The following is a 26,798-nucleotide window of genomic DNA, read 5'->3' as shown; positions in this document are numbered from 1 at the left end:
CTTTATCCAGCAAGGCTCTCATTCAAAATGGAAGGAGAGATAAAGAGCTTCCAAGACAGGCAGCAACTAAAAGAATATGTGACCTCCAAACCAGCTCTGCAAGAAATTTTAAGGGGGACTCTTAAAATTCCCCTTTAAGAGGAAGTTCAGTGGAACAGTCCACAAAAACAAGGACTGAATAGATATCATGATGACACTAAACTCATATCTCTCAATAGTAACTCTGAATGTGAACGGGCTTAATGACCCCATCAAAAGGCGCAGGGTTTCAGACTGGATAAAAAAGCAGGACCCATCTATTTGCTGTCTACAAGAGACTCATTTGAGACAGAAGGACACCTACAGCCTGAAAATAAAAGGCTGGAGAACCATTCACCATTCGAATGGTCCTCAAAAGAAAGCAGGGGTAGCCATCCTTATATCAGATAAACTAAAATTTACCCCAAAGACTGTAGTGAGAGATGAAGAGGGACACTATATCATACTTAAAGGATCTATTCAACAAGAGGACTTAACAATCTTCAATATATATGCCCCGAATGTGGGAGCTGCCAAATATATCAATCAATTATTAACCAAAGTGAAGAAATACTTAGATAATAATACAGTTATACTTGGTGACTTCAATCTAGCTCTTTCTATACTCGATAGGTCTTCTAAGCACAACATCTCCAAAGAAACGAGAGCTTTAAATGATACACTGGACCACATGGATTTCACAGATATCTACAGAACTTTACATCCAAACTCAACTGAATACACATTCTTCTCAAGCGCACATGGAACTTTCTCCAGAATAGACCACATATTGGGTCACAAATCGGGTCTGAACCGATACCAAAAGATTGGGATTGTCCCCTGCATATTCTCAGACCATGATGCCTTGAAATTAGAACTAAATCACAACAAGAAGTTTGGAAGGACCTCAAACACGTGGAGGTTAAGGACCATCCTGCTAAAAGATAAAAGGGTCAACCAGGAAATTAAGGAAGAATTAAAAAGATTCATGGAAACTAATGAGAATGAAGATACAACCGTTCAAAATCTTTGGGATGCAGCAAAAGCAGTCCTAAGGGGGAAATACATCGCAATACAAGCATCCATTCAAAAACTGGAAAGAACTCAAATACAAAAGCTAACCTTACACATAAAGGAGCTAGAGAAAAAACAGCAAATAGATCCTACACCCAAGAGAAGAAGGGAGTTAATAAAGATTCGAGCAGAACTCAACGAAATCGAGACCAGAAGAACTGTGGAACAGATCAACAAAACCAGGAGTTGGTTCTTTGAAAGAATTAACAAGATAGATAAACCATTAGCCAGCCTTATTAAAAAGAAGAGAGAGAAGACTCAAATTAATAAAATCATGAATGAGAAAGGAGAGATCACTACCAACACCAAGGAAATACAAACGATTTTAAAAACATATTATGAACAGCTATACGCCAATAAATTAGGCAATCTAGAAGAAATGGACGCATCCCTGGAAAGCCACAAACTACCAAAACTGGAACAGGAAGAAATAGAAAACCTGAACAGGCCAATAACCAGGGAGGAAATTGAAGCAGTCATCAAAAATCTCCCAAGACACAAGAGTCCAGGGCCAGATGGCTTCCCAGGGGAATTTTATCAAACGTTTAAAGGAGAAACCATACCTATTCTCCTAAAGCTGTTTGGAAAGATAGAAAGAGATGGAGTACTTCCAAATTCGTTCTATGAGGCCAGCATCACCTTAATTCCAAAACCAGACAAAGACCCCACCAAAAAGGAGAATTACAGACCAATATCCCTGATGAACATGGATGCAAAAATTCTCAACAAGATACTGGCCAATAGGATCCAACAGTACATTAAAAAAATTATTCACCATGACCAAGTAGGATTTATCCCTGGGACACAAGGCTGGTTCAACACCCGTAAAACAATCAATGTGATTCATCATATCAGCAAGAGAAAAACCAAGAACCATATGATCCTCTCATTGGATGCAGAGAAAGCATTTGACAAAATACAGCATCCATTCCTGATCAAAACTCTTCAGAGTGTAGGGATAGAGGGAACATTCCTCGACATCTTAAAAGCCATCTATGAAAAGCCCACAGCAAATATCATTCTCAATGGGGAAGCACTGGGAGCCTTTCCCCTAAGATCAGGAACAAGACAGGGATGTCCACTCTCACCACTGCTGTTCAACATAGTACTGGAAGTCCTAGCCTCAGCAATCAGACAACAAAAAGACATTAAAGGCATTCAAATTGGCAAAGAAGAAGTCAAACTCTCCCTCTTCGCCGATGACATGATACTCTACATAGAAAACCCAAAAGTCTCCACCCCAAGATTGCTAGAACTCATACAGCAATTCGGTAGCGTGGCAGGATACAAAATCAATGCCCAGAAGTCAGTGGCATTTCTATACACTAACAATGAGACTGAAGAAAGAGAAATTAAGGAGTCAATCCCATTTACAATTGCACCCAAAAGCATAAGATACCTAGGAATAAACCTAACCAAAGAGGTAAAGGATGTATACCCTCAAAACTATAGAACACTTCTGAAAGAAATGGAGGAAGACACAAAGAGATGGAAAAATATTCCATGCTCATGGATTGGCAGAATTAATATTGTGAAAATGTCAATGTTACCCAGGGCAATATACACGTTTAATGCAATCCCTATCAAAATACCATGGACTTTCTTCAGAGAGTTAGAACAAATTATTTTAAGATTTGTGTGGAATCAGAAAAGACCCCGAATAGCCAGGGGAATTTTAAAAAAGAAAACCATATCTGGGGGCATCACAATGCCAGATTTGAGGTTGTACTACAAAGCTGTGGTCATCAAGACAGTGTGGTACTGGCACAAAAACAGACGCATAGATCAGTGGAACAGAATAGAGAATCCAGAAGTGGACCCTGAACTTTATGGGCAACTAATATTCGATAAAGGAGGAAAGACTATCCATTGGAAGAAAGACAGACTTTATGGGCAACTAATATTCGATAAAGGAGGAAAGACTATCCATTGGAAGAAAGACAGTCTCTTCAATAAATGGTGCTGGGACAATTGGACATCCACATGCAGAAGAATGAAACTAGACCACTCTCTTTCACCATACACAAAGATAAACTCAAAATGGATGAAAGATCTAAATGTGAGACAAGATTCCATCAAAATCCTAGAGAAGAACACAGGCAACACCCTTTTTGAACTCGGCCATAGTAACTTCTTGCAAGATACATCCACGAAGGCAAAAGAAACAAAAGCAAAAATGAACTATTGGGACTTCATCAAGATAAGAAGCTTTTGCACAGCAAAGGATACAGTCAACAAAACTCAAAGACAACCTACAGAATGGGAGAAGATATTTGCAAATGACCTATCAGATAAAGGGCTAGTTTCCAAGATCTATAAAGAACTTCTTAAACTCAACACCAAAGAAACAAACAATCCAATCATGAAATGGGCAAAAGACATGAATAGAAATCTCACAGAGGAAGATATAGACATGGCCAACATGCACATGAGAAAATGCTCTGCATCACTTGCCATCAGGGAAATACAAATCAAAACCACAATGAGATACCACCTCACACCAGCGAGAATGGGGAAAATTAACAAGGCAGGAAACAACAAATGTTGGAGAGGATGCGGAGAAAAGGCAACCCTCATACACTGTTGGTGGGAATGTGAACTGGTGCAGCCACTCTGGAAAACTGTGTGGAGGTTCCTCAAACAGTTAAAAATATACCTGCCCTACGACCCAGCAATTGCACTGTTGGGGATTTACCCCAAAGATACAAATGCAATGAAACGCCGGGACACCTGCACCCCGATGTTTATAGCAGCAATGGCCACGATAGCCAAGCTGTGGAAGGAGCCTCGGTGTCCAACGAAAGATGAATGGATAAAGAAGATGTGGTTTATGTATACAATGGAATATTACTCAGCTATTAGAAATGACAAATACCCACCATTTGCTTCAACGTGGATGGAACTGGCGGGTATTATGCTGAGTGAAGTAAGCCAGTCGGAGAAGGACAAACATTATATGTTCTCATTCATTTGGGGAATATAAATAATAGTGAAAGGGAACATAAGGGAAGGGGGAAGAAATGTGTGGGAAATATCAGAAAGGGAGACAGAACGTAAAGACTGCTAACTCTGGGAAACGAACTAGGGGTGGTGGAAGGGGAGGAGGGCGGGGGGTGGGAGTGAATGGGTGACGGGCACTGGGGGTTATTCTGTATGTTAGTAAATTGAACACCAATAAAAAATAAATTAAAAAAAAAGAGACTCTTAACTTTAGGAAAGAAACAGGTTTGCTGGAGGGGAGGTGGGTGGGAGAATGGGATAATTGGGTGATAGGCATCAGGGGAGGCACTTGAAGTAACAAGCATTGGGTGTTGTATGCAATTTATGAATCATTAGATTCTATCTCTTAAACTAATAACACAGTATATATGTTAATTAAACTGAATTTAAATTAATAATATATTAAATACCTACACTTAAGACCTAAAACTATACAACTCTGGTAAGAACATATATGGCAAAATCTTTCCAACATTTGCTTTGGCAGTGATTTCTTGGATATGACTCTAGACACACAGGTGATAATATAAAAATATAGACATAATGAAGTTCATTATTTTTAATTGTGTATCAAAATACACTATAAAGGGAGTTAAAGGACCACCCACAGAATGGGAGAAAATATTTGCAATTCATAGGTTTGATAAGGGATTAATATCCCAAATATATAGAGAATTCATACAACTCAACAACAAAAATTAAACAACACATTTAAAGATGTGCAAATGACTTAAATAGACATTCCTCCAAAGAATAAACAAATGACCAGTAGGTACATGGGAGGGTGTTCAACATCACTAATTATTAAGGAAATGCAAATAAAAAATACAATAAGATACCCCCTCGCCCCTATTAGGATGGCTACTATCAAACAGAAACAAAACAAAACAGAAAACAATGGGATGCCTGGGTAGCTCAGCAGTTTAGTGCCTGCCTTTGGCCCAGGGTGTGGTCCTGGGGTCCCGGGACTGAGTCCCACATCGGGCTCCCTGCATGGAGCCTGCCTCTCCCTCTGCCTATGTCTCTGCCTCTCTCTGTGTATCTCTCAAGAATGAATGAATGAATGAATGAATGACAGAAAACAAGAATTGGCAGGTATGTGGAGAAATTGGAACTTTTCTGCACTTTTGGTGGAAATATAAAATGGGACAGCTACTGTGGTAAACAGTATGATGTTCCTTAGAAAATCAAAATAGAGTTACCCTATGATCCAGAATTTCCACTTCTGTGCATATACTGAAAAGTATCCAAGGCATGTGTCAAAGACATATTGCATGCCTATATTCATAGCAGCATTATTCCCCATAGCTAAAGTGTGGAAGCAACCCAAGTGTCCACTGATGGATTCTTGGATAAACAAAATATAATATATACATAAAATGGAATATTATTGAGCCATGAAAAAGAATTAAGTCTTGTGATTTGCACCAACATAGATGGAACTAGAGGGTATAATGCAAAATGAAATAAGTCAATCAGAGAAAGACAAATACCTTATGATTTCCCTCATATGCGGAATTTAAGAAACAAAACAAAGGAACAAAGGAAAAAGGGAAGATAGAGAGAGAGAAACAGACTCTTACCTATAGAGAACTGATGGTTACCAGAGGGGAAGGATTCAGTGGATGGGTAAATAGGTGATGGGGATTAAGGAGTTACCTTGATGAGTACCGGATGATGTTGAATCACTATTGTACATCTGAACCTAATATAACACTGTATGTTAACTATATTGGAATTAAAATTTTTAAACTTAATAAAAAAGAAAGGCATGGGAATGAGAGATATCAGGAAAAAAAGAAGGAAATTCTGTGTAGGCTGCAATATGATGAAACTTGAAAACATTATGCTAAGTGAAATCAGCTGGTCACAGAAAGACAAACATTGAATGATTACTCTTATATGAGATACTTAGAGTAGTCAAAATCATAGACAGAAAGTTGAATGGTTTTTGTCAGGGGCTAGGATAAAGGAAGGATGATAAGTTATTATTTAATGGGTATAGAGTTTCAGCTTTATAAGATGGAGTTATGAAGGTGGATGATGGTGATAGTTACAGAGTATTATGAATGTATTTAATACCACTGAAGTGTACACGTAAAATGATTAAGATGGCAAATTTTATGTTATGTGTATTTTACTCCAATAAAAATATTGAAGAACAGAAAAGACTGATACTCATACTGAACAACAGCTAATGATAGCTTCTTTAATACTCAGTGCGTGTTGTCTTTCTGAAAGTGGTTTCTGCTCTTTATATCTTCCTGTCCAGCAGATGTAAGGCCTATTACCCATATGCAGATCTCCTAGAATCAACTTCACACACTTATCCCCAGAACATGGTCAATTGCATTACTTTCATTACCAAAATTTTCTTCCTAAAATCTAACCTATTTTGTTTCCTGGCTCTACCAAGTGGCTAACCCACACTGAACTTTGCTATATCATTTCAATACTGTGCTTTACACAAATTTGTGCTTCCAGATACTTTATCCAAGATCAGGCTTTAAGCCTTGTACTGAATCCTTCACCGTAGCAAGCATGTCCATGTGTAATATCAATCTGTTCCTGGCCTCATATTACCAAGAACCTAGACAGTCTTACTGCCCTATATAGCCCTTCAGAAATACATCTTTAGAAGCACTTCTAAAAGTGTGATCTATATAACAGTGCTACCAAAAGATGTTCACTAATAAAAGGTTCAGTAATTAAGCATGATATATTCTACATACTCTATTCCCATCTTGGACATTTTTGGTAAACAAAAAGAAATACAAGGCTCTGAGAAGCTCTGCAGCAAAGAATACTATTTGACCATGTTTAACCTAGTGTTTTGCAAACACATTCAGACTCATGACCACTTTTTCACCAAAGTGGGACTCAGTTTGAGAGATGCTTGTTTTGAGTACCTCTGAGGCACCCCCAGCCTCCATTTTCTAAGTCCTCCCCAGTTCTCAGGTTCCAGTCAATGAATTTCATAAGTTAAGGATTCCTCACCCAGTATTCCAAGATGCTTATTTTCTTCCAGCTGCACCTTTTCCTGGAATGTCTCATCTTGGAAGGCTTCATATCGGACTTTCCAGTAAGTGCCCCCAATCCGACTGGAGCCCTTCTGGAAGAATTTATCTGAGCCACTGGCATATAAAAAGGCAAACGTCACATGATTTAATTGTGTATCAAATAGATCCCCATCTCACCCTTGGTCTCATCAAGTTATGGATACTTATATTTAGGAAGAATCTCAGAGATCATTCAGGTTAAATTCCACCCAGTGAAGGTATCTCCTTTGATGACAGTACTAATAAATTAAATACAGCTTCTGCCTGCTTGAGTCTTTCAAAGGTCAGGGGACTTACTTTAAGAGAAAACAATTCCTCTTACTGTTGGATAGTTTTAATGGTTGGAGTTCCTCTATATAGTAGGCTAAAATCTTCTCTTGTAAGTTTCAGACAATGGGACTAGTTATGCCCTCTGACATTACATAGACTTACATCTTTCCTAATCATTCTCAGGTACTTAAGACTCATTCTAACCTTAATCAAAAATATTCTTTATTTTGGGGAACCTGAGTGGCTCAGTCAGTTAAGCAACTGACTTTGGCTCAGGTCATGATCTCAGGGTCCTGGAACTGAGCCCTATGTCAGGCTCCACACTCAGCAGGGAGTTTGATTCTCCTTCTCCCTCTGTCTCTCCTCCTGTTTGTTCTCTCTCTCTCTCTCTCTCTCTCTCTCTTAAATAAATAAATAAATAAATAAATAAATAAATAAAATATTTTTAAAAATATACTTCATTTCAAAATGAAAGCCCACTAATTTAGCAAGCATAGTTGGAGATTCAAATTCCTATTTTCTTATGGTTTCTGCAGATTAATTCCATTATTTATTACTAGAAGAGTAAACATGACAGGTGCCCTAGAACTCAAAACTCTCCTAGTCATTTACTAAGTATCTCTTCTGTAAAAGACCTGGAATCATGATAGACCAGTGAGTCAATATAACTAAAGACCTAGAATCTGAATAGGGAACTAACCTTCTGCTCTATTTTGCCTATATCTGAGATATGAATGAGGCAAGAGAACTTTGAGAAATTCTTCCAAAGGGATAAGAATGGAATGGCTACAAGGTAAGTTGCCCCCACTCTTCTATATTTCTCTGAGTGCTTTTTACACTCTTGCTCAAATGCCTCCTTCAGACTATAGAAGAGAAAGGAAGGGACAATGAGGTAAACAATGAGTAAAATAAAGAAGAGTTGGATAAATGTCATTTCAAATGTTCTGGGTTTTTTTTGGGTTTCATTTTCTGAACACAGACTGGGATCATAGCAGAAGCAATCTCAAACTCTGCTTGGACCCTTTGCTGAGTATGTGACACAACTCAACAAAAAGCTTTGTGGCTTCCCAAGAGTGAGTTCTCCAGGGGACCACAAGAATTTGACTAACAATTGTGTCATGTAATTTTAGCTAGATAATGATCGTAACCCCCAAGTGAAGTGAGAGATTTCTAAGGAGGGGGGAGAAAGAGAGAGTTATAGGTGTTAGCCTGATCCCAGAAGCTGCGGGGGGGGGGGAGCTCACCGCCTCTTACCTGCCTGGTTCCCTCAAATTCTTCCCAGTACTTCCATCATGCCCCATCGGGCCATAGTCCCATAGAATCTCATGGGCCTCAATGAAGTACTGCCGAACTTTGCCTGTGAGTTGGTTCATAGGAGGGGTCATAGAGCAAGACTTGACCTTGTAGAGTGCTTGCATGCCATCTAGAGGAAGAACATCATAGCTGACTTCATTCCACTCAACAGGTCTTGTAGGCAGATGACCCACCTTCCTCCCTTCTAATGTTTTTCCCTGCCACCTTTCACTAGGCCACTTTCTCTCACTCCTCAATAACCTGGCTGGAAGAAAGGGATCCTATGTGAGAATTCAAGTACCTTCACCTGTTAACTGCAACTGAATCATTTACTAGATCCTCATTCCTGCTTCTGCAAAAGGCTTACATTATAGCAACATCACAGAGTTTGAAGTCAGAATACTTGAGTTCCTGTCTAATCCTTATCACTTTCTGTAGGGCTTTTTGGCCAGTCATTTCCTAGATCTGAACTGTAACCCCTGTTTTGTAAATGAGAATAGGGGTATCTAGCATCACATTTTTAATAAGAAGAGTAAGCACTGGGTGTTATACTATATGTTGGCAAATCAAACTCCGATAAAAAATATACAAAAATTAAGAGTAAGAAAAAAAGGAGGAGCAAGTTATGTGTAATGTGGGAAGCTTCCAAAATAATGGAACATCTATATGTGGAGATGAAGCTTCAGACTTGGGAATGTCCGGAAAATTTAAATTCTAAATAGTATCCCCAAATGTGGAAGAATTTACACTGAGGCATAGTAATAATGGATGATACTGCTTTATATTTGCTTGACAACTTATAGAGGTCATTCGGGTATACTATCACATTTGAGTCTCACATCATCCCAAGGAAATTTGAAATTTGTAAATTAGAAATTTGAAGTAAGAAAAAGGGGGAGAAATAATATTAATTTTAATATGTATTATATCCAAGCTTTGTGCCAGGTGCTTTAAATATGTTACATCCTTCAATCTTCATAACCACCATGTGAAACAGACTTTTAATGTCCCCTTTGCACATGAAAAAACTAAAGATCAGAGAGGTTAAGTAACTTCCTCAAGATTGCACAGCTAGTCAGGGGTGAAGATAAGACTTAATCTATCTTTTAACTATAAATTTGAATGTTCGTTTTATTCTTTCAGGGAAGTTATATGAATTATCAAAGTTAAATAATTGGTAGAACCAAAATTTGAATTCAGGCTTATCTGGTTGGCCCTAATGCCCATACTTATTTCATTCTTATGCTGCATCCATAACTTCCATCCATATTCATTCGTACTCTCTTATTCAGGTAACTTTGGGACCAAGGGCAAGCCCTGGATGATGGAACATGGGTAAGTGGCCTCTATTGGTCAAACCTATCACCACAGACTCATTATCCTATTAGTCTATAACTCAAATATACTTTCATATACTCATAATACTTTCCTGATATCTACCTAATTTATCATATATCAAATAATTCTAGAAAGTTAAGAGCTGACAAGGACCTTAGAGACTATTTAGACTAAACCCCTCAATTTATGGATGTGGCAAATTAGGTCTATACATGGGAAGGGACTTTTTCAAAGCCCTATTTTTTCACAGAGCTGAGACAATAACTCAAATCTTCTAATCACTTGTCTAGTACTCTCTTCATTGCCTCATATATTCCTCCTCTCTTCTGCTGCTCCTCAATACACTATGCTATTACTGCAATAATTTTCCCTCTAAAAACCAAACTTTCTACCTCAGTTACTATTGGGTCCCAACTGGAGTGTCACTACTTGCCCACAATACTCTATGATCTCCCAAATAAGCTTTATACTTTAATATCTCCTTTACGTCCTGTTCGATAAGCTGCAAATACCTCCAGGTCTTAATTCCTTAGAATTTGGAGCAAAGAAGGACAACTTAAAAGTCTGCTTATCCATCTCTATAACATCTTATGTTAGAGATGGGGAAGATAAAACCCAGGGAGATGTCCCTGAGGTCACCCTGAAAATTAACAGCTCAGCTGGGAAAAATCTGGCTAGGTCCCAGAATTCCAAACTAGTATTTGATACCTTATACCTAGCTGTCTCATCTGAAAGACATATCTTACGGCTCCAGGCTCCTGATGATCATTAATGTCATCTCCCTTCTCTACCTCAAGGGTCAAAGATATTGGATCTCACCTCGAAAGTGACTATTCACTTGACAGCTAATCAACCAGGTGCCAGGTTCCCGGGGCACCATCTCAGCTGTCACAAAAGTGGCTGGAAAGATGTGAGCCACATCAGTGCGGTGGCCCCGGATAGTTAGGATCTGTCCATGGAAGAAAGCTGTGTGGACATCTACTTCATTGCCCATGCCAAACAAGTGCCAGGCCACACGCTTCTGTGCACACATGCTTAGATCTGGTAAGTTCCCAAACACAAAGCCATTGATTGCTGCAAAAAAAATCCAAAGAAAATAACAGAATTAGAAAAGTAAAGTGTGATGAGAGAAGATTTGCCATCTGGCAATATTAATAGGTGACATTTAGATGAATTTTTTAAAAGCACACTGTGCTGATCATATACCTTATTTTATTTAAGATGCCATAAACAGCCCTGGAAAATAAGCAGATGTCATTTATATCAAGCAAACAATGAGAAGACCAAGGCTCAGAAACGTGAAGTTACTTCTCTCCTAAGCCCACAGAGCTGTTAAGTAGAAGAATCAAGATTCCAACCCAGTAATCTGAGGAAGCTTTCTAATGAATGGGGTCTATTTTGCAAGCAATTCTTTACTTCCAGGCCAAGTTCCTTCTGAAATTTCCACAGGACAATTTTCAAGTTAGCTAATTACCATGGTTATCAAAAGTAATTGGTGTAAAACCTAAGAGGAATTTTAACTGTCCAAGCCATCCCTACATCTTCCTTCTGAGTTTCCACATTCCCTTGGAACTGCCTGGCTTTGAGACCATCACTAGCACCAAAGGGCATTAAATCCTTTTCTTAATTAAGCAAAAATAAAATCTACTTGATTTTATTACTGAAATCAGTTATCTGCTCATGCCTCAGGGCTTTTATGTTCTTAGGTTTTTTTTTAATTTAATTAAGATGATCAACTTCCTTATAGCCAACCATGTTTCCTCACAAAGTGGGTAGTTTTCCCATCCTTTTTAGGACAAAGAAATGTTGACTAAATATATCAGTGGGCGATCCTCACCCTGAGAGACTGAGCATAAAGTATGTGACTTTAGAATCAATAACCTAGACTATTACACATTAGGAGGCAAAGTACCTAATGGCAAGAGCACAGCCTGTGCAGTTTATCTGTTATGTAATCCGGAAGCCTCACTTCCCTCATAGGTAAAACAGAGAAAAGGTATCTACTACTCTTAGTTCTTCTGAGATACATGAAATTACCCACCAAATGCTAAGCCCAATGGAAACCCTTCATCACTCTTTACTGTCATGGTGTGGCCACCCTCCCCCAGCTTACCATGCATCCTATTGCTTTCCTGAAAGGCCTCATCTTCTTTGTCTACTGAGGTAGGATCTGAGCAGTAAGTGGCAATGTTCTCATCAATATGCCAGCTAAGGTTCTCATCTACTACACTGAAGAGCAGGAAGAAATCATTATCCACATCCTTCCGCTGAGGAGGGGAATTTCCATCCAGAGTTCCTAGAGTAAATAAGAAAGGTGCCCTTGAGAGCCTTCTCTCCTTAACAACAGTAACCTGCAAGGTGTACTCATAAAAAATAAATAGGAAGAGAGGATTCCTTAAGAGTCTGTTGGCAACAGCAAAGCAAATAAGGCCTTATGCTCCTAATTTCTATTTCCAAATGTTTATTTCCCCAGCTAAACCCAATTCAGTTGAGCCTAGGACTAGAAGATTGGACATACGGGATCTAGAATAATTCCCTCCCCCCATCTTTGCTTGTGTTATCAACCCAGAGCTTTAATCGGACCACACTCTTGTAACACCCAGGTCTTCCAGGTCTGACAATACTTAAACATACCATATTTCCAACAAAGTCCCCAATTCTCCCCAAATCCTGATGGGTACACTTTTGATCCTAACCACACTTAAACTCTAATTATATACCTTATTTTTATGTGATTTGACTCCCATCATTATTAATTCAAGATTTTAAAATAAGAAAATATTAAAGTTTTAAAAGATAATGAAATAAAAAAATAGTGGAAAAAAGTTTAGCAGGGTTTATTCCTCCTAATAAACAAGGGAGCTGAATGAACACCTCTTAAGGCTGTTGCTTAATATGTAGGTGATTGAATTATATCACTTTTTCCTGTAGATATCCCACCCTGCATCTCAATAGCTCACTCATGGGGCCTGTACCTCTTTTACACGTGATAAGGGGTCCAATGAGGCCAGTCGCAATGTCTCGTGGAGCATCTACATGAGAATGGTAGATCCAGGTGAGGCATGCTGGGTCAGCATCAGTGGGTGCATGGCCTTCTGGAATGGTCCAGTTGTAAATGTGGCTGCCTCCCGGGGGAACAGAGTCATCAGCTTTTAGTTGACCAGAGGAGCCATCTGGGTATAGGGAGCCTAGAAAATGAAATTGCACATGCTCAGTCTGAGTGAGAGGGAGTCTGGCAGACAGAGAAGCCAAGAGGAGGCTGACATGTGGCATAGTGTTCCTCACAATCTGAAGACAGTGCAGTCAGGTAATATCCAGCCAAAGAACCCCAGACTCACATCAATAATGGGTGGAGAGGTGACAGCCTTTGGAGAAGGAGCTGTGGCCATGGAAAATGCGTCAATAGCCCGATCTAATAGTATGCTAGTACAAAACCAGTGGCATAGAAGTGAGAAAGAAAACAGAATTCCCCCCTTCAAGCACTAACTTTGGAAAACAGAAAACAGACAATTATAGAATTCCAAACTAAAGCCAACTTAGTTCCTCTGAACAGTAAAAATACAACTACCCTGTGATTCAGTAATCATATCCCTGGGTATCTATGCCAAAGAATACAAAAATACTAATTCAAAGGATACATACAGTCCTATGTTATAGCAACATTATTTACAATAGCCAAATTATGGAAGCAGTCCAAGTGTCCATTCTTTGATCAATGGATAAGGAGATGTGATCCATCAATGAATGGATACTTGGGCTGCTTCCATTATATGTGTGTGTGTGTACATTATTATTATGTACACACACATATATAATGTTTATAATAATGTATATATACATATGTATATAAAATGTGTATAATAATGTATATGTATGTGTATATATATATATACACACATTATTCAGCCATAAAAAAGAATTAAATCTTGCCATTTGCAATGACATGAGTGGAGCTACAGAGTACTATGCTAAGCAAACTAAGTCAGTCAGAGAAAGACAAATACCATATAATTTCACTCACATATAGAATTTAAGAAATAAAACAAATGAGCAAAGGGGGAAAAAGTGACAAACAAGAAACAGACTCTTAGCTATAGAGAACAAACTGATGGTTACCAGAGGGCAGGTGGGTAGGAAGATGAGTGAAATAAGTGGTGAAAATTAAGGAGGGCACTTATGATGAGCACCGTGTGAGGTATGGAATTGTTGAATCACTATATTGTATATCTGAAACTAATATAACATTGTATGTTAACTATATTAGAATTAAAATTGAAAAAAATGAAACCAACTTAATGATCAATTGGTCCATGTATCCATTTTATGGAGGATAAAACTGAGGAAAAAATAACTTTTCCAGGGCTATACAGGGAATTAGTGGCCCAGTCAAAACCTGGATTCCCTTTCTAATCCTGTCACTCACTGTTGTGTCATTATTATAGGCCATTGGATGGGAGATACAAATTAGTAAACTGAATTTCCTCTTAAGGAAAGAAATGGAGTGTCAGAAGACTGTGACACTAGAATAATATTTCCTTGCATTCATAGCACACTCTTCTCTTTCCAAAGCACAATCAAATATTTTATGGAAATGTCATTCAAGTAATTCTTTGTGATAAAAGGCAGATTAAATCTCCATATACCTATTGAAGAATATGAGGCCCAGAGAGGGGGAAGTGGCTTGCCCAAAGTCACAGTGGATGAATAGCAGAAGTGATAACATTAGTTACCCGTTTTTCTAGGAGTGCCCCTGCCACCTCAGATCAATAAGGAGAAAAAAAGACTATTCTCATTCCCAGCTCCTCTCTCTCAAATTATAGTAAAAGAAATGTAAATATTTGTTGTGGACAGGAAGAAAAAAGCCTGATCTGATTTACCTTCTGAGTCCTTTTCATAGAAAACACCATGGGGATGGATGGTATAGGGACGAGTGGCAAAATTCTTCAGGTGGATAAGGATGACATCTCCCACCTCAGCCTGCAACACTGGCCCCAAGAAGCCCAACCAAGCAGGCTGGACCATTTCATCCATGTATGAGCCATCTCTGTATTCCTTGTAAATGGTCTTCTTGTAGTTGCTTCCTATCCGATTCTTGTCAGATTTTAGGAAGCTGGAAGCTACTCTAGGAAGGAAGAAAAGAAAGACTGACAATTTTCTCAGTCTTCAAACCTTTGGAGAGCTATTTTTCTAGAAGCTGACAAAAAATATATATTTTTGTTTAGGGCAAAACAAAGGAAAATGAAATTGTACTGATCAAAACACAGAAGTTTAGAGGCTATTAGAAAATGAGAAGAATTAAATTAAGGCATATAAATTTGCTGATATTTGACCACTTTTCACCTACAAAAAAGACAATTTTACACAGTTCAACCTAATATATAGTAACGGGGAGAAAACCAAATATGGACTGACTCTTTTTAAGTGATCAACTTCCAACCCATATAGCCTGACCTTGCATCATCTTGCTATATATGAGAGATCTTATAGCATAGTGGTTGAGATCACAAGTTCTGGAGCCAGGCAGACTTGATTAAATGCCCATATTGTCACTTCCAAATCTGTGGGACTTGAAGCAAGTTACTTAACTTCTTTATGCACAATTTCCCCATCTGCAAAATGGACATAATCATGGCACCAAGTTCAGATAATTGATACTGGTGATTTAAAAAAATTAAAATACATAAGGAGCTTAGGACAGTGCCTGGAAAATAGTAAAAGCTTAAAAATGTTAACTATTATTTCAAAGTATTAGAGATGGAAGATAATTAAGTTATTCCTCAAGGACACCTTTAATAAAAAGACTCTGTTACTCCAAAATAGATGGATAGGAAGGTAATTTGTCAATAAAAGATAGCTGCTTTCCTACTCTAATTCTTCCTAGAGAGCTCTGAGATACTATAGTCAACTTTGGAAAATTCTGAGGCTTTAGGGACCAAAGTAATTCAAGATCTCAAAAGATCCTTTAATACATTATTTTTGTTTTCAACAGACATTTGTGGAGCACCAGGAAGGCTCTGAGATTAAGAAAGGTTGAACTTATGGAATCTGTGAAAGGCAGAATGGTGAGGACAGTACCCTTATCAACATTACCCAGGTTTAAATTCCAGCTTTTCTATTTACTAGCTGTAGGACTTGGGCAGGTCATTTGATCTCCCTGAATCTGTTTTCTCATCTATAAGATGAGGATATCATACTCACCTCCTAGAGCTTTTGTGAGAATTAGGCAAGCCAAAATATACAAATTTCTAATATGGTGACTGTCACGGAGATAATATTATGTAAGTGATGGCTATTACTGTTACTTCCTTGATTCTGAGGCTTACCATATTTTTTCACATTTTCACATATCCAAAATCAATGTAGTTCCACTCAACTATGAGAGCATGGTTCCATCACACACATCTTATAAATACTGTATATATTTCACATTTCTTTCTTTTTTGAAAGCATTGTAGATAACATTTTAGAATCAAGATAATATGGAATTACCTTTAGGACTCTAAAGATGCTAAGGCACCTCAGTTGGAAAAGTGGACTCCAGGAAAAGTTGCTGTCTCCTGAGTTGACTATCCCTCTTACCAGCAAGTGTGCCATTGGGTAAATGGCCATGGAGATCAAGAGCTGGCTGCTAACACAGGCTGAAAAAAGGTCTTTAAAAGGCTACCCTCTGACCTCAAGAGTGCCCCCTCCAACTCCGGTTATAGTTCTACAAATGATTAAACATACGTGTCGTTGTCCAGAGGCTTGTCCATGATGACATTTCTTCCCTTGGGAGCATAGTTCCACTGCACATCCTGGATGCCCAAGTAGTAGACTCGAGTGGCCCCGTCTGTCCATTGGGGCCACAAAGGTTGCATCAACAAAAGAGCCCAGAAGAGATGGCCTGGTTCCATGGCCCACATTACCCTTGGAAACAGGGAAATGAATAGGGGCTGATATGAAAGAAAGAAAACAAAAGGGCTTTGCATATGTCTGGAAAACTAAAGAAGCAAGAGCCAAACCAAGTGCCTGAGAAAGAAAAAAACAATTAGCCCAGAATCTTTCTCTTACCTGACCCCTTTCAGTTCAAGAAACATTCAATTATCTGTACATTGGACTTCGGAGAGCAATGTTAAAAAATCACTTATAATTATGCATCATTTCTTTCAGATTAGAAGTGTGGATATAGTTCCTTCAGCATTGTAAAAGGAAGAATGTATTCTGGGAGCACTTGGGTGGCTCAGTCAGTTAAGTGTCTGCCTTCAACTCAGATCATGATCCCAGGATCCTGGGATAAAGCCCCAGGTTGAGCTCCCTGCTCATCAGGGTAGTCTGCTTCTGCCTCTGCCTCTGCTCCTGCTCATAATTGCTCTCTCTCTCTCTCTCTCTCTCAAATAAATAAATAAAATATTTTCCTTTTAAAGGAAGAATGTACTCTGACCCAAGAATCAGGAAACAGGTACCAGAAACCTGATAAGGCCACTGACTCACGCGGTACCTAAATCAAGTCACCAACTCTTCCAGTGCCTCTTTTTCCTTTGTTGTCACTTTCCATGCTCTATGAATTAAAAACAAATGAGAGCTCACCGAAACATATTTATCAGACTGTTCATAGACCTAAAATGGAAATAGCCAAAATGTTCATGAACACTAGGATGAATGACTAAAATGTATTTTATTCATACAATGGAATGCTATATATCAATGATGATGAACAAAGTACAACTACAAATAAACATATGTCTCTCACAAATGTAATATTGCAGAAAGAAACATACAAAAGAATACATACTGTATGATTTCATTTGAGTAGAGGACAAAATCAGGCAAAACTAATCTATGCTATTAGAAGCCAGGATAGTGTTTGCCCTTTAGGAAGGGATTAGTGACTGAGAAAAGAAGAGGATAATGGCTTTTAGGTAATGTTATGTTTCTTGATCTACATACTGGTTACATGTTGTATTCAGTTTGTGGAAATGTATTGGGCTATGAACTTAGCATTTGTGCAATTTTCTTTATGTATTTTATGCTTCAAAAAATGAATAATGAAACAAAAAAAGTGAGAATATGTGAGGGAAATATTAACTTCTCAGAAGAAATATTCTCTGCCGGCTCTCTGCTATGCACAAACCCATTTTATTAGGCCAATCCTGAGTCAGAGTCAGAATTAAGTCTCTAGCCTCTCACTCCAGTACATCACCCAAAAGGTTAGATCTGTTGGGGATGGGATGAAGTATTCAGTCAATCATACACAGTTAGAGTCAAACCCAGAAACATGGACTATTATATAAATACACATATACATAAGTGCATGTAGTCTTATCTAAAAGCAGACATAAGTTCATGTAGTCTTATTTAAAAGCAGAAATGCACACACCCGCATCCACACATAAAAACACACTGTCACACAGAGCCTTATTACTTTAGTCATCATCATTGTAATGACAAATCAATATTACTGTGTGTGCATGGAAGCCAGACACTATTCTATGTGTTTTATATAGATTAAATCACTTAATCCTCATAACCACGCTATGAAACAGCCATTATTATCCCTATATTACAGAAGAAGAAACTACAGAACAGAAGTGTAAAGTAATTTTTCTAAGGTGACCACATTAACAATCAGTAGAATTGGGTTGTTGCCCAGAAGGTATAACTTCAATGTCTATGTTCTTGATCACAGTACTACGCCACCTTCCACAAAATAAACTTGCACACTCACATACATATATACACAGAGAACATGCATATGCATAACCATAGCTATATCTGGGAAATCCACATACACTCTGAAACATGCAATCACATGTAGTTATAATCACTTCTAGAAACAGACATACATACTTATATAGGAAGAGATACACCAAATTGATATTATCCATGATGGTGATAATAATTATGGAAGCTACCGTTCATTGATAGATCATTATATACCAAATACCATGTTCAGTAATTTATACAACTTATTTCACTAAATCCCAGTCCTAAACACATGAGATAAGAGACTATTAATCAAAAATAGAAAGTCAAAAATATGCATAGACTCACATATGGATAAGAAATTCCCGGATATTTATCCTGGCTAGATCTAGATATTTACCTTGGTGAATAAATAGACTTCCCTACAAAGTCTCAGGCCTTTCTACACACACAGCAGTGGCCCAAGTACTAATCCCCTGTCTCCACATGACATTTGGTAGAAAGCCCTTGGTATAGAGGAGGACCCGTTCCAGGGTTTTTCTTTCCAAACCTGGATCTCCAATTGACCAGATGTGCAGCCTTGGGTAATACTTAACCACTCTAAACTTGTTTTCTTACTTATAAAATACATATAATTATGTCAATCTTGGAGAAGTAAATTAGAAAACTTACATGAAAGGATCCCAGTACAATTAGTGTTTAGAACATAACAGAAAATAACTGTTGATTTCCTTCTCCTTCTCCTACCTGGCTAGAGTTTATTTATCTTTACTGTCTCCCCGCATTGTATGTTCTATATTTCTACTCTAAGAGCTAACTTAAATCCTAAATGCCTCAGAAAAGCCCTTGTAGGTCCTCCATACCAGTATCCTCTGAAAGACTACTCACTTTCTATAACACCCAATTACATTAAGTCAGATTTTGTATTTTTGTTACCTTTCTGTGAGCTGTCTTATGAACTGTCTTTATTTCCCAGATTGGACTATAAACTCTTTGAAGTTGTATGTCTTAACAGTCTCTGTGTATCTAATGCCAAAAATGGTCACCATGGGCTCTGTAGGTATATCATAAACAGCTACTGCTTGGAATGCCATAAAGTGACATAAACATACATTTTCTCACCATTTGACTCTGGTTCAAGTTTGTCACTGATTCAAAGAGTGACTTTAGGCATTCACTTTAGTGAGCCTGAGTTTCCCTACCTATAAAATAATAGAGCTGCCCTATAGAGTTCTTACTTTTGGGGGGTTATGAATGTTTGAGAATATAATGAAATTCAAGAATGCAGAACTACAAAAAATGTTTTATATAAAGGGCTCTCAAAGAATCCATTTGAGTTTCAAAACCTGTCAATATTGGGATCCCTGGGTGGCGCAGCGGTTTAGCGCCTGCCTTTGGCCCAGGGCGCGATCCTGGAGACCCGGGATCGAATCCCACGTCAGGCTCCCGGTGCATGGAGCCTGCTTCTCCTTCTGCCTGTGTCTCTGCCTCTCCTTCTGCCTGTGTCTCTGCCTCTCTTTCTCTCTGCGTGACTATCGTAAATAAATAAAAATTTAAAAAAAAAGCTTTAAAAAAAAAAGAAAGAAACAAAACCTGTCAATATTCACATTCAATGATGAAACACAGGTGCATTTATTTACATGCATCTCCATAGAGTCCCACATAAAGTAACACAAATGCCTTGGAACCCTCGACAGGAAAGGGATGTCCTTGATTCAATAGAAGTCTGGATATAACATAGACCTTGTTTAAGCTTCCCTTTCAGAAAGATGCCAGAAAAGCCATTGTGCCTTAAACTCAATTAGAGAAAAATCTGTCCCAGGTAAGAGTTTCGTTATTAGAGAAGCTCATAATACATGCGAAAATATTGTATAAATAAACCAGTATGGACCTTTAGCATACAATGAACAAGCATTCAAAAGCAGTGAGTAATGACCAGAAGAGCTAGACAATAAAACCTGGGAAAAAATACTACCTAGCATTTTCCTAGTACTTCCCACTATACAGTATGATTCTGCCATCTTTTTAATTCTTAAACCTTTGGGAGATAAGGATTGTCTTCTCCTTTTTGCATCCAGGGCACAGGGTTTGAAATCAGACTACTTAAACCAGTCCTGGCCCCACTATTCTTGTGTGACTTGATAAACTGCTTCATTTCTCTAGACATAGTGTTTTCATCTTTGAAATCAAATTAATACTATTAGCTATATTTCAGAGTAGTTTTGAGCATTAAATGAATATAAATCTATAAGTGCATAGGACACAAATAAGTGCCCAAGTGCCCGAGTGAGCGATCAAAAAGTATTAGTGGCTATTATTATAACAGATGGGAAAAAGATTTAGAAATGAAACTTGACAGGAATACAAAGCTTTAACATTTTATAGATAGCCACATGTACACACTCACAAGTTCCTATATACAGTAACGCATACTAAGCATACAGGTACATGTATATAGCTGAGTTTAGTCTCTTTGGAAGCAACATGATATAATGAAAAAAATCATAACTTTTAAGTCAGATAAACTTAGATTTTGAGCACTGTTTTCAGTTGTATTTTAATGAGATAGCATTGAGGATTTAATAGTCCCCTGATAAATATTAGTTTTCTTTGTTTCTAATTACTGACTTCCTCTTTTTCTTCCTAAATCTGAATTTGTTGTTGCTATTATTGTTGTTATTGTCATTTTTAATTTGATTTTACAATACACTATAAGAACAGAAGAAAAGGAAAGCCCATAAAATTCCTTAATGATCACTTGGGTATTTAATGGTAAACTGAAAATTTTCAGACCATAGGAAAAAATGGGTTCTAGTTCTGGAATCATCATGTATTAGTTGCATGTCATTGAGCACATCAGCTAATAGCCTGAGCTATATACATGGAGATGATCTCTTAAATGGTGTAATCTCTGCTTTGGGTCTCTCATTAGTTTGCTATGAAAATTTGATGAGCTAAAGGATGTAAATCCTTATGTAAACTTTTCATTTGGGCAGGGCTATTTTCTTTCAGCTGAGTCTATAGGAGGAATTCTTAAAAGGCAGACTGAAATGGGAAAGATAAAAAATAATAAAATAAACAAAGTAGGTAAGGTAAGCAAGAGTCCTAGAGGAACGTAAAAAAAAAGGAAGAAAAGAAAAAAAAAAGAAAAAGAAAAGAAAGGCAGAATGAAAAGGTGCCCAAAGGAGGAGAGGAGGAGATAGAGATAGAGAGGGAGAGATGGAGATGAGAAAGGGAGAAAGAAAGGGTGAATGAATTTATGGGCTACTTGAAATAAGACATAGTTTAATTATACTTGAAAATAACCTTAGCAAGAAGGTCAGTTAGCAGCCAGTCAAGCCTCTCCTTCCTTTACCTCATCTTCCTCTCATCAAAATATCACTTTAGCCTGGCCTCCATTACCCATAACAATTTGCATTTGCTGTTTTCCCTAGAATTTGCAAGTTGTTCCTTTAATGGAACAATGCTCTTTTCTCTCCTTCCATCTCTCTTTCTGCATTGAGCTACACTGGGCTAAACAGGCTCATTCTAGACAAAGGATCCCTCAACTGAACATAAGAATGCTGAGCTAATCTTGGGATCCAGTATCTAATTCTGGCAGCCTTTCTAATAGAACTCTTCATCAAGATTGACCTTTTGGTTCTCTGTTTTCTTAATGATTTTATGCTCTGACTCAAAACAAAATAAGCAAAGAGGAAAGAGAGAGAGAGAGAGAGAGAGAGAGAGAGAATAGCAAACCATGATATAGACTCTTAACTATAGAGAACAAACTAGTGGTTACCAGAGGCGGGGTGGGTGGATGGATGAATTAAATGGATGATAGGGATTAAGGAGTGCATTTGTGATGAGCACCAGGTGTTGTATGGAAGTGTTGAATCATTATATTATAAACCTGAAACTAATATAATGTATGTTAACGAACTGGAATTTAAATAAAAACTTTAGAAAATAGATTCCATATAGGGATTTTCTCACCTTCAGTAGGTATAAGCCTTTCTTTTCTGGGAGGGAAAATGGAGAGTGTTAAAAGCCCCAAAGGGTTCTAGATAGTACAAGTACAATTTATATTATTATTTAATCATTATTACTGTGTCCTAGCATGCCAGAGGTGAGAAAATTGAGGCCCAGAGGGGAAGGGGCTCACCTGAGGTCCTGAGAGCTAGTACTAGAACCTAAGATTCCTGATCCCTTGGCTTGGCAATAATGTTCAGCATAACACCACCATACCATTCCTGAGACAATATGATTCCACTATATATTGGTATTTGTAGTAATAAGAATGCTTTATTTTCTCATACCCCAATTGTGGTATCAATGAAAGCAAACTGATTTCAGATTAGAATACCTGGACTTAAATCCTTCTTCTTGCCTGTAATAGCTATGTGATCTTTCAATAAATCACTTTTACCTACGTGAGCCTCAGTTTTCTCATCTAAAAATGCAAATATTTATCTCACAGGATTGTTTGAAGTTCAAACAAAATGACAGATTTGAGCCCATAGCAAAGACCTTGGAATACAATAGATGCTTAGTGTAAAGATCAAAAGTGTTATAGATTCATACATCCATAAAGACTTTTAGAAATCATCTTTTTTCAACTCCTTGATGTGACATATAGAAAAGTGAGGCAGAGAGGTAAAAGGATTTGCTCAAAGTCAATCAGCCAGTTACTGGCAAAGCCAGAATATGAACCCATGTTTTCTAAAATATATCTGCTATTTGGACATTAAGCATGAAAAATAATTTAGATTCTAAGCTGATAGTTTGGTTCAGCTATCATTTATTGGCTTATTCTATGACAGTTTGGATCTTAAAACATGAAGCCAAGTAGTTGTTTCTAAGTGTTTGAGGTTCTCTTTTATGTAGTCCTCAGATCCATAATCTCAATAAATTCTTCAATTTGTGAGGCAGAAAATGAGCACATTATTTCAATAAGAAAATTAACTACTGTACACAACTCCATAAGTATCTGAAGCAGTTAAACCAGTGTGGTCCTGGGCATTTTGGTGAGAGGAATGAAAGGAGCCTATTGTTCTGTTCACTTTAACTTCCCTGCACACCCAGCCAAGCTTCCTCCACCCTCTCTGACACTCACTTTCTCAGTGGCCTAGGACTCCCCTAAGCCCAGCCATATACAGGTTTTCTTTGAAAAGAAAAAAAAAGAAATGAAAGCAAAGTAGGGTTTGGAAAGCAAGGTTAACTTTGCTAGAGTAAACACTTCCTATTTATGTCAGCAGCCTAGTGATGCTTGTCTGCAGACCACAGCATGAGTCAGCCAACCCTGCTCAGTCAGTATCCTGAGTTGCAGAGTCTTTCTCATAAAGCCCAACGTTCTAATCTGATTGGTGTTACTGCAGTGGAGTGAATAGAAGAGGGTGGTACTGGGTGCCTTTTTTCCCCCAAACCAAACTATTGGAATACCTTGTTTGGCCTGGTTTGGTACAAAATCTGGGATGGTTCTTTTACCATATCCAGGTATTTTTCAAATCCCTGTTACGATCTCAGGAGGAATTACAGGGGGGTGGGCTACATTTTTGCTTATCAAAGCTTGATAGTTGGTCTTTGCTGAAAGGGGAAGGAGAATGTACTGTCAGTATGATCAGCCAAAGCTCACAGACAGATTCCAGCAGCTCTGTTTAAGAAATGGGGCCCTTTGCAAGAGTTATTAGATGTGGGAAGGGCCCTCACCCCCATCAATTTTTTTTCCTTTTGCTGTGAAGCACAGTTATCAGTCCTTCCTGTTATTCTAAGGCCATGGTTTCTTGGTAATAGAGAAGGATGAAACTGGCAATAAAATGAAGAGCTTTCAGGCAGCCAGGATGGCTCAGTGGTTTAGTGCCACCTTCAGCACAGGGCATGATCCTGGAGATCCCAGGATCGAGTCCCATGTTGGGCTTCCCTGCATGGAGCCTGCTTCTCCCTCTGCCTGTGTTTCTGCCTCTCTCTCTCTCTCTCTCTCTCGAATAAATAAATAAAATCTTTAAAAAATGAAACGCTTTCTACATACCAGGCCCTATGCTATAAACTTTACATACATTCTTTAAGTCTCATGACCATCCTGTGAAACAATTATTCTAATTCTGCTTATTTTACACCTAAAAAAAGCAGGCTCTGAGACAGAAGGAAACTTATTCAAGGTCACATTGTTAGGAAGTAAAGGGGAGGGGGCATTTTACTGGATCCATCTAGACTTTTAGCCACCACATTCCCATACTGTGCTATAGTGAGAAATAGAGAAACTTTTTGAGATAAGGAAAATGACTTCAAAATTATGTGCCTATTGTGTGCCAGTCGCTGCTAGATTTTGTTTAATGTACATTAACTCTAACTCTGCCATTTATAGCAACTCCTAGAGTGAAAACCCAGGACTGTATTACCAGCATTTTCCATCAAGGAGACCAGATGTAGCTAAAAGATAGCCTGGATTAACATAGGTCAGTATCCTAAAACCTAAGAAGACCCAGAAGAATTGGAAATATTAAATTAAAAAATAAACTGAAAAAAAGGCAAATGAGCCCTAAAATTTCTGAGTAAAACTGGAGTCTGGATTTTTTAAAACCAATGTTTTTCCTTATTCCTGCTGAAAGAGAAGATAGTGAAAAATGACTAGTCTGAGTCAAATGACCTAGATGCCAGCCCTGGTTTGCTCTGGCAGTAACCAACCATGTGCCCTTGACCCAGGCTCTTCTTTTTTCCTGTCTTCAGTTTCTCCATTTGTACAATGAGGGCCTTGAACTAGATATTGACCTTCTCAGATCTATAAATTTACATAACTGGTATTCCATGGAAACAGCATATTCTTTACATGAAGAGTAGAAGAGAAAGAGGTTTCAAAACTTATACCAAAATATAAGTAAAAAATGGGTACAGACTAATTTTGGAGGAAAGGTATAGAACTCTATACTTCTTTGGAAAGGACTACATCTACCCACCAGACCCAGGTATAGGAAGGAGACAGGTATGATAGTGGTTCCACCACCTAATATCCTTACTTTGTGATGAGATCTTGGCTAGAAGCGAATGCTCTTCTCTAGGCAGGCTTGATACATTTTTCTTTCCTGGATTTAAAGTGTCTGGAGCAGGGTCCAGAGAGGAGAACCTTCAAAGACTGAGCTGGTGGGGCAAAGTCTGGGTTATAAACCAGTGTAAGTACTTAAGGGTGCCTAGACACAGGAGCTTCCCCCACAGACTGCACCCCAGGCTTAGCCAAGTAGAAGCAACCAACAGGGAGAAGGGAGGAGCCACAAGCTACAGTTTCCTCAGAAATGCTTAGTGATCAAAGGAAGCTGGATCAGGCCACAGCAGCCCTTGGAGTTATCTCCCTCTTCCCCTACTTGGCACAGAAGTAGACCTTGAAGTTAAAGGGGGTAGGTGGGGATAAAATCCATTAAGCTGAGATCCAAGTCCAGGCTCTAAGGCATTTATGACAGGGAGTGGAGGGGATAAGGTCTCTGTTCTGACTCATAAAAGACAACAGGAAACAAGTCATATAGTCACTTAAGTCAACACAATGAAGGCTTCAGGAGGCCAGTGAGGCTAGGTTTCTTAGCTTGTATTATTAATTCAGCAATTTTAAGAGAGCATGCAATGCCTACTTCTTCTACAAATCCTGGACATATTTCTGGTGCCCTTCCTCAGGAGTCACCTAAGAAATGTTTAAGTCAATACCTATATAACAGTAGTTGGTAAACTATTTCAGTAAAAAGCCAGTTAGTAAATATTTTATTTGGGAACATATAGCCTCTCTCTGTCATATCTATTAAAATACGCCATTGCAGAACATTAGGTGTATCTATGAACAAATGAAAGTTAATTTAAAAAACAAGAAGCAAGACATATTTGCCCCACAAGCTATAGTTCAAACACCCCTGCTGTAGATTGTTTTGCAATATAAATGCTGGCAAAATGGCAACTTATCAAGAGCAGAGAAACTAGAATCAGACATCATGGATACAAATTTCAACTTTATGACTTCCTGAGTCTATGACCTTGGAGAAATCATTAAATCCTTCTAAACCTCAGTTTTACCACTGTAAAATTCCAAAAATAAGTTATTATTTCAAA

At 38.2% G+C, this 26,798-nt stretch overlaps 1 protein-coding gene across 5 annotated transcripts in view; it reads right to left on the bottom strand.

Annotated features, from left to right (window-relative positions):
- HEPH (hephaestin) overlaps positions 1–26,073 on the bottom strand; it is a 110,553-nt gene extending 84,480 nt beyond the window's left edge. For 3 of the 5 annotated variants that reach the window (XR_007409374.1, XM_035712354.2, XM_035712357.2), the window contains exons 1-8: positions 17,103–17,380; positions 16,779–16,958; positions 14,930–15,174; positions 13,028–13,240; positions 12,166–12,348; positions 10,872–11,126; positions 8,676–8,844; positions 7,090–7,226 (exon numbers count right to left, since the gene is read on the bottom strand). Coding sequence is in view for 4 of the 5 variants with exons in the window: in XM_035712354.2 (XP_035568247.1) it covers positions 7,090–7,226; positions 8,676–8,844; positions 10,872–11,126; positions 12,166–12,348; positions 13,028–13,240; positions 14,930–15,174; positions 16,779–16,958; positions 17,103–17,128 (1,408 nt within the window). In the remaining variant the exon portion in view is untranslated. Of the gene's footprint in view, positions 1–7,089; positions 7,227–8,675; positions 8,845–10,871; positions 11,127–12,165; positions 12,349–13,027; positions 13,241–14,929; positions 15,175–16,778; positions 16,985–17,102; positions 17,381–25,726 lie in introns of those variants that run through there. The other 2 variants (XM_035712355.2, XM_025466063.3) reach the window with 2 other exon arrangements.
- Between the last annotated feature and the right edge of the window lie 725 nt (positions 26,074–26,798).

Source organism: Canis lupus, chromosome X (genome assembly GCF_003254725.2).
Source record: "Canis lupus dingo isolate Sandy chromosome X, ASM325472v2, whole genome shotgun sequence".
Lineage (NCBI taxonomy): Eukaryota > Metazoa > Chordata > Mammalia > Carnivora > Canidae > Canis > Canis lupus.
The sequence above is the reverse complement of the archived record's forward strand: the minus strand, read 5'-3'. Positions and strand labels throughout refer to the sequence as shown.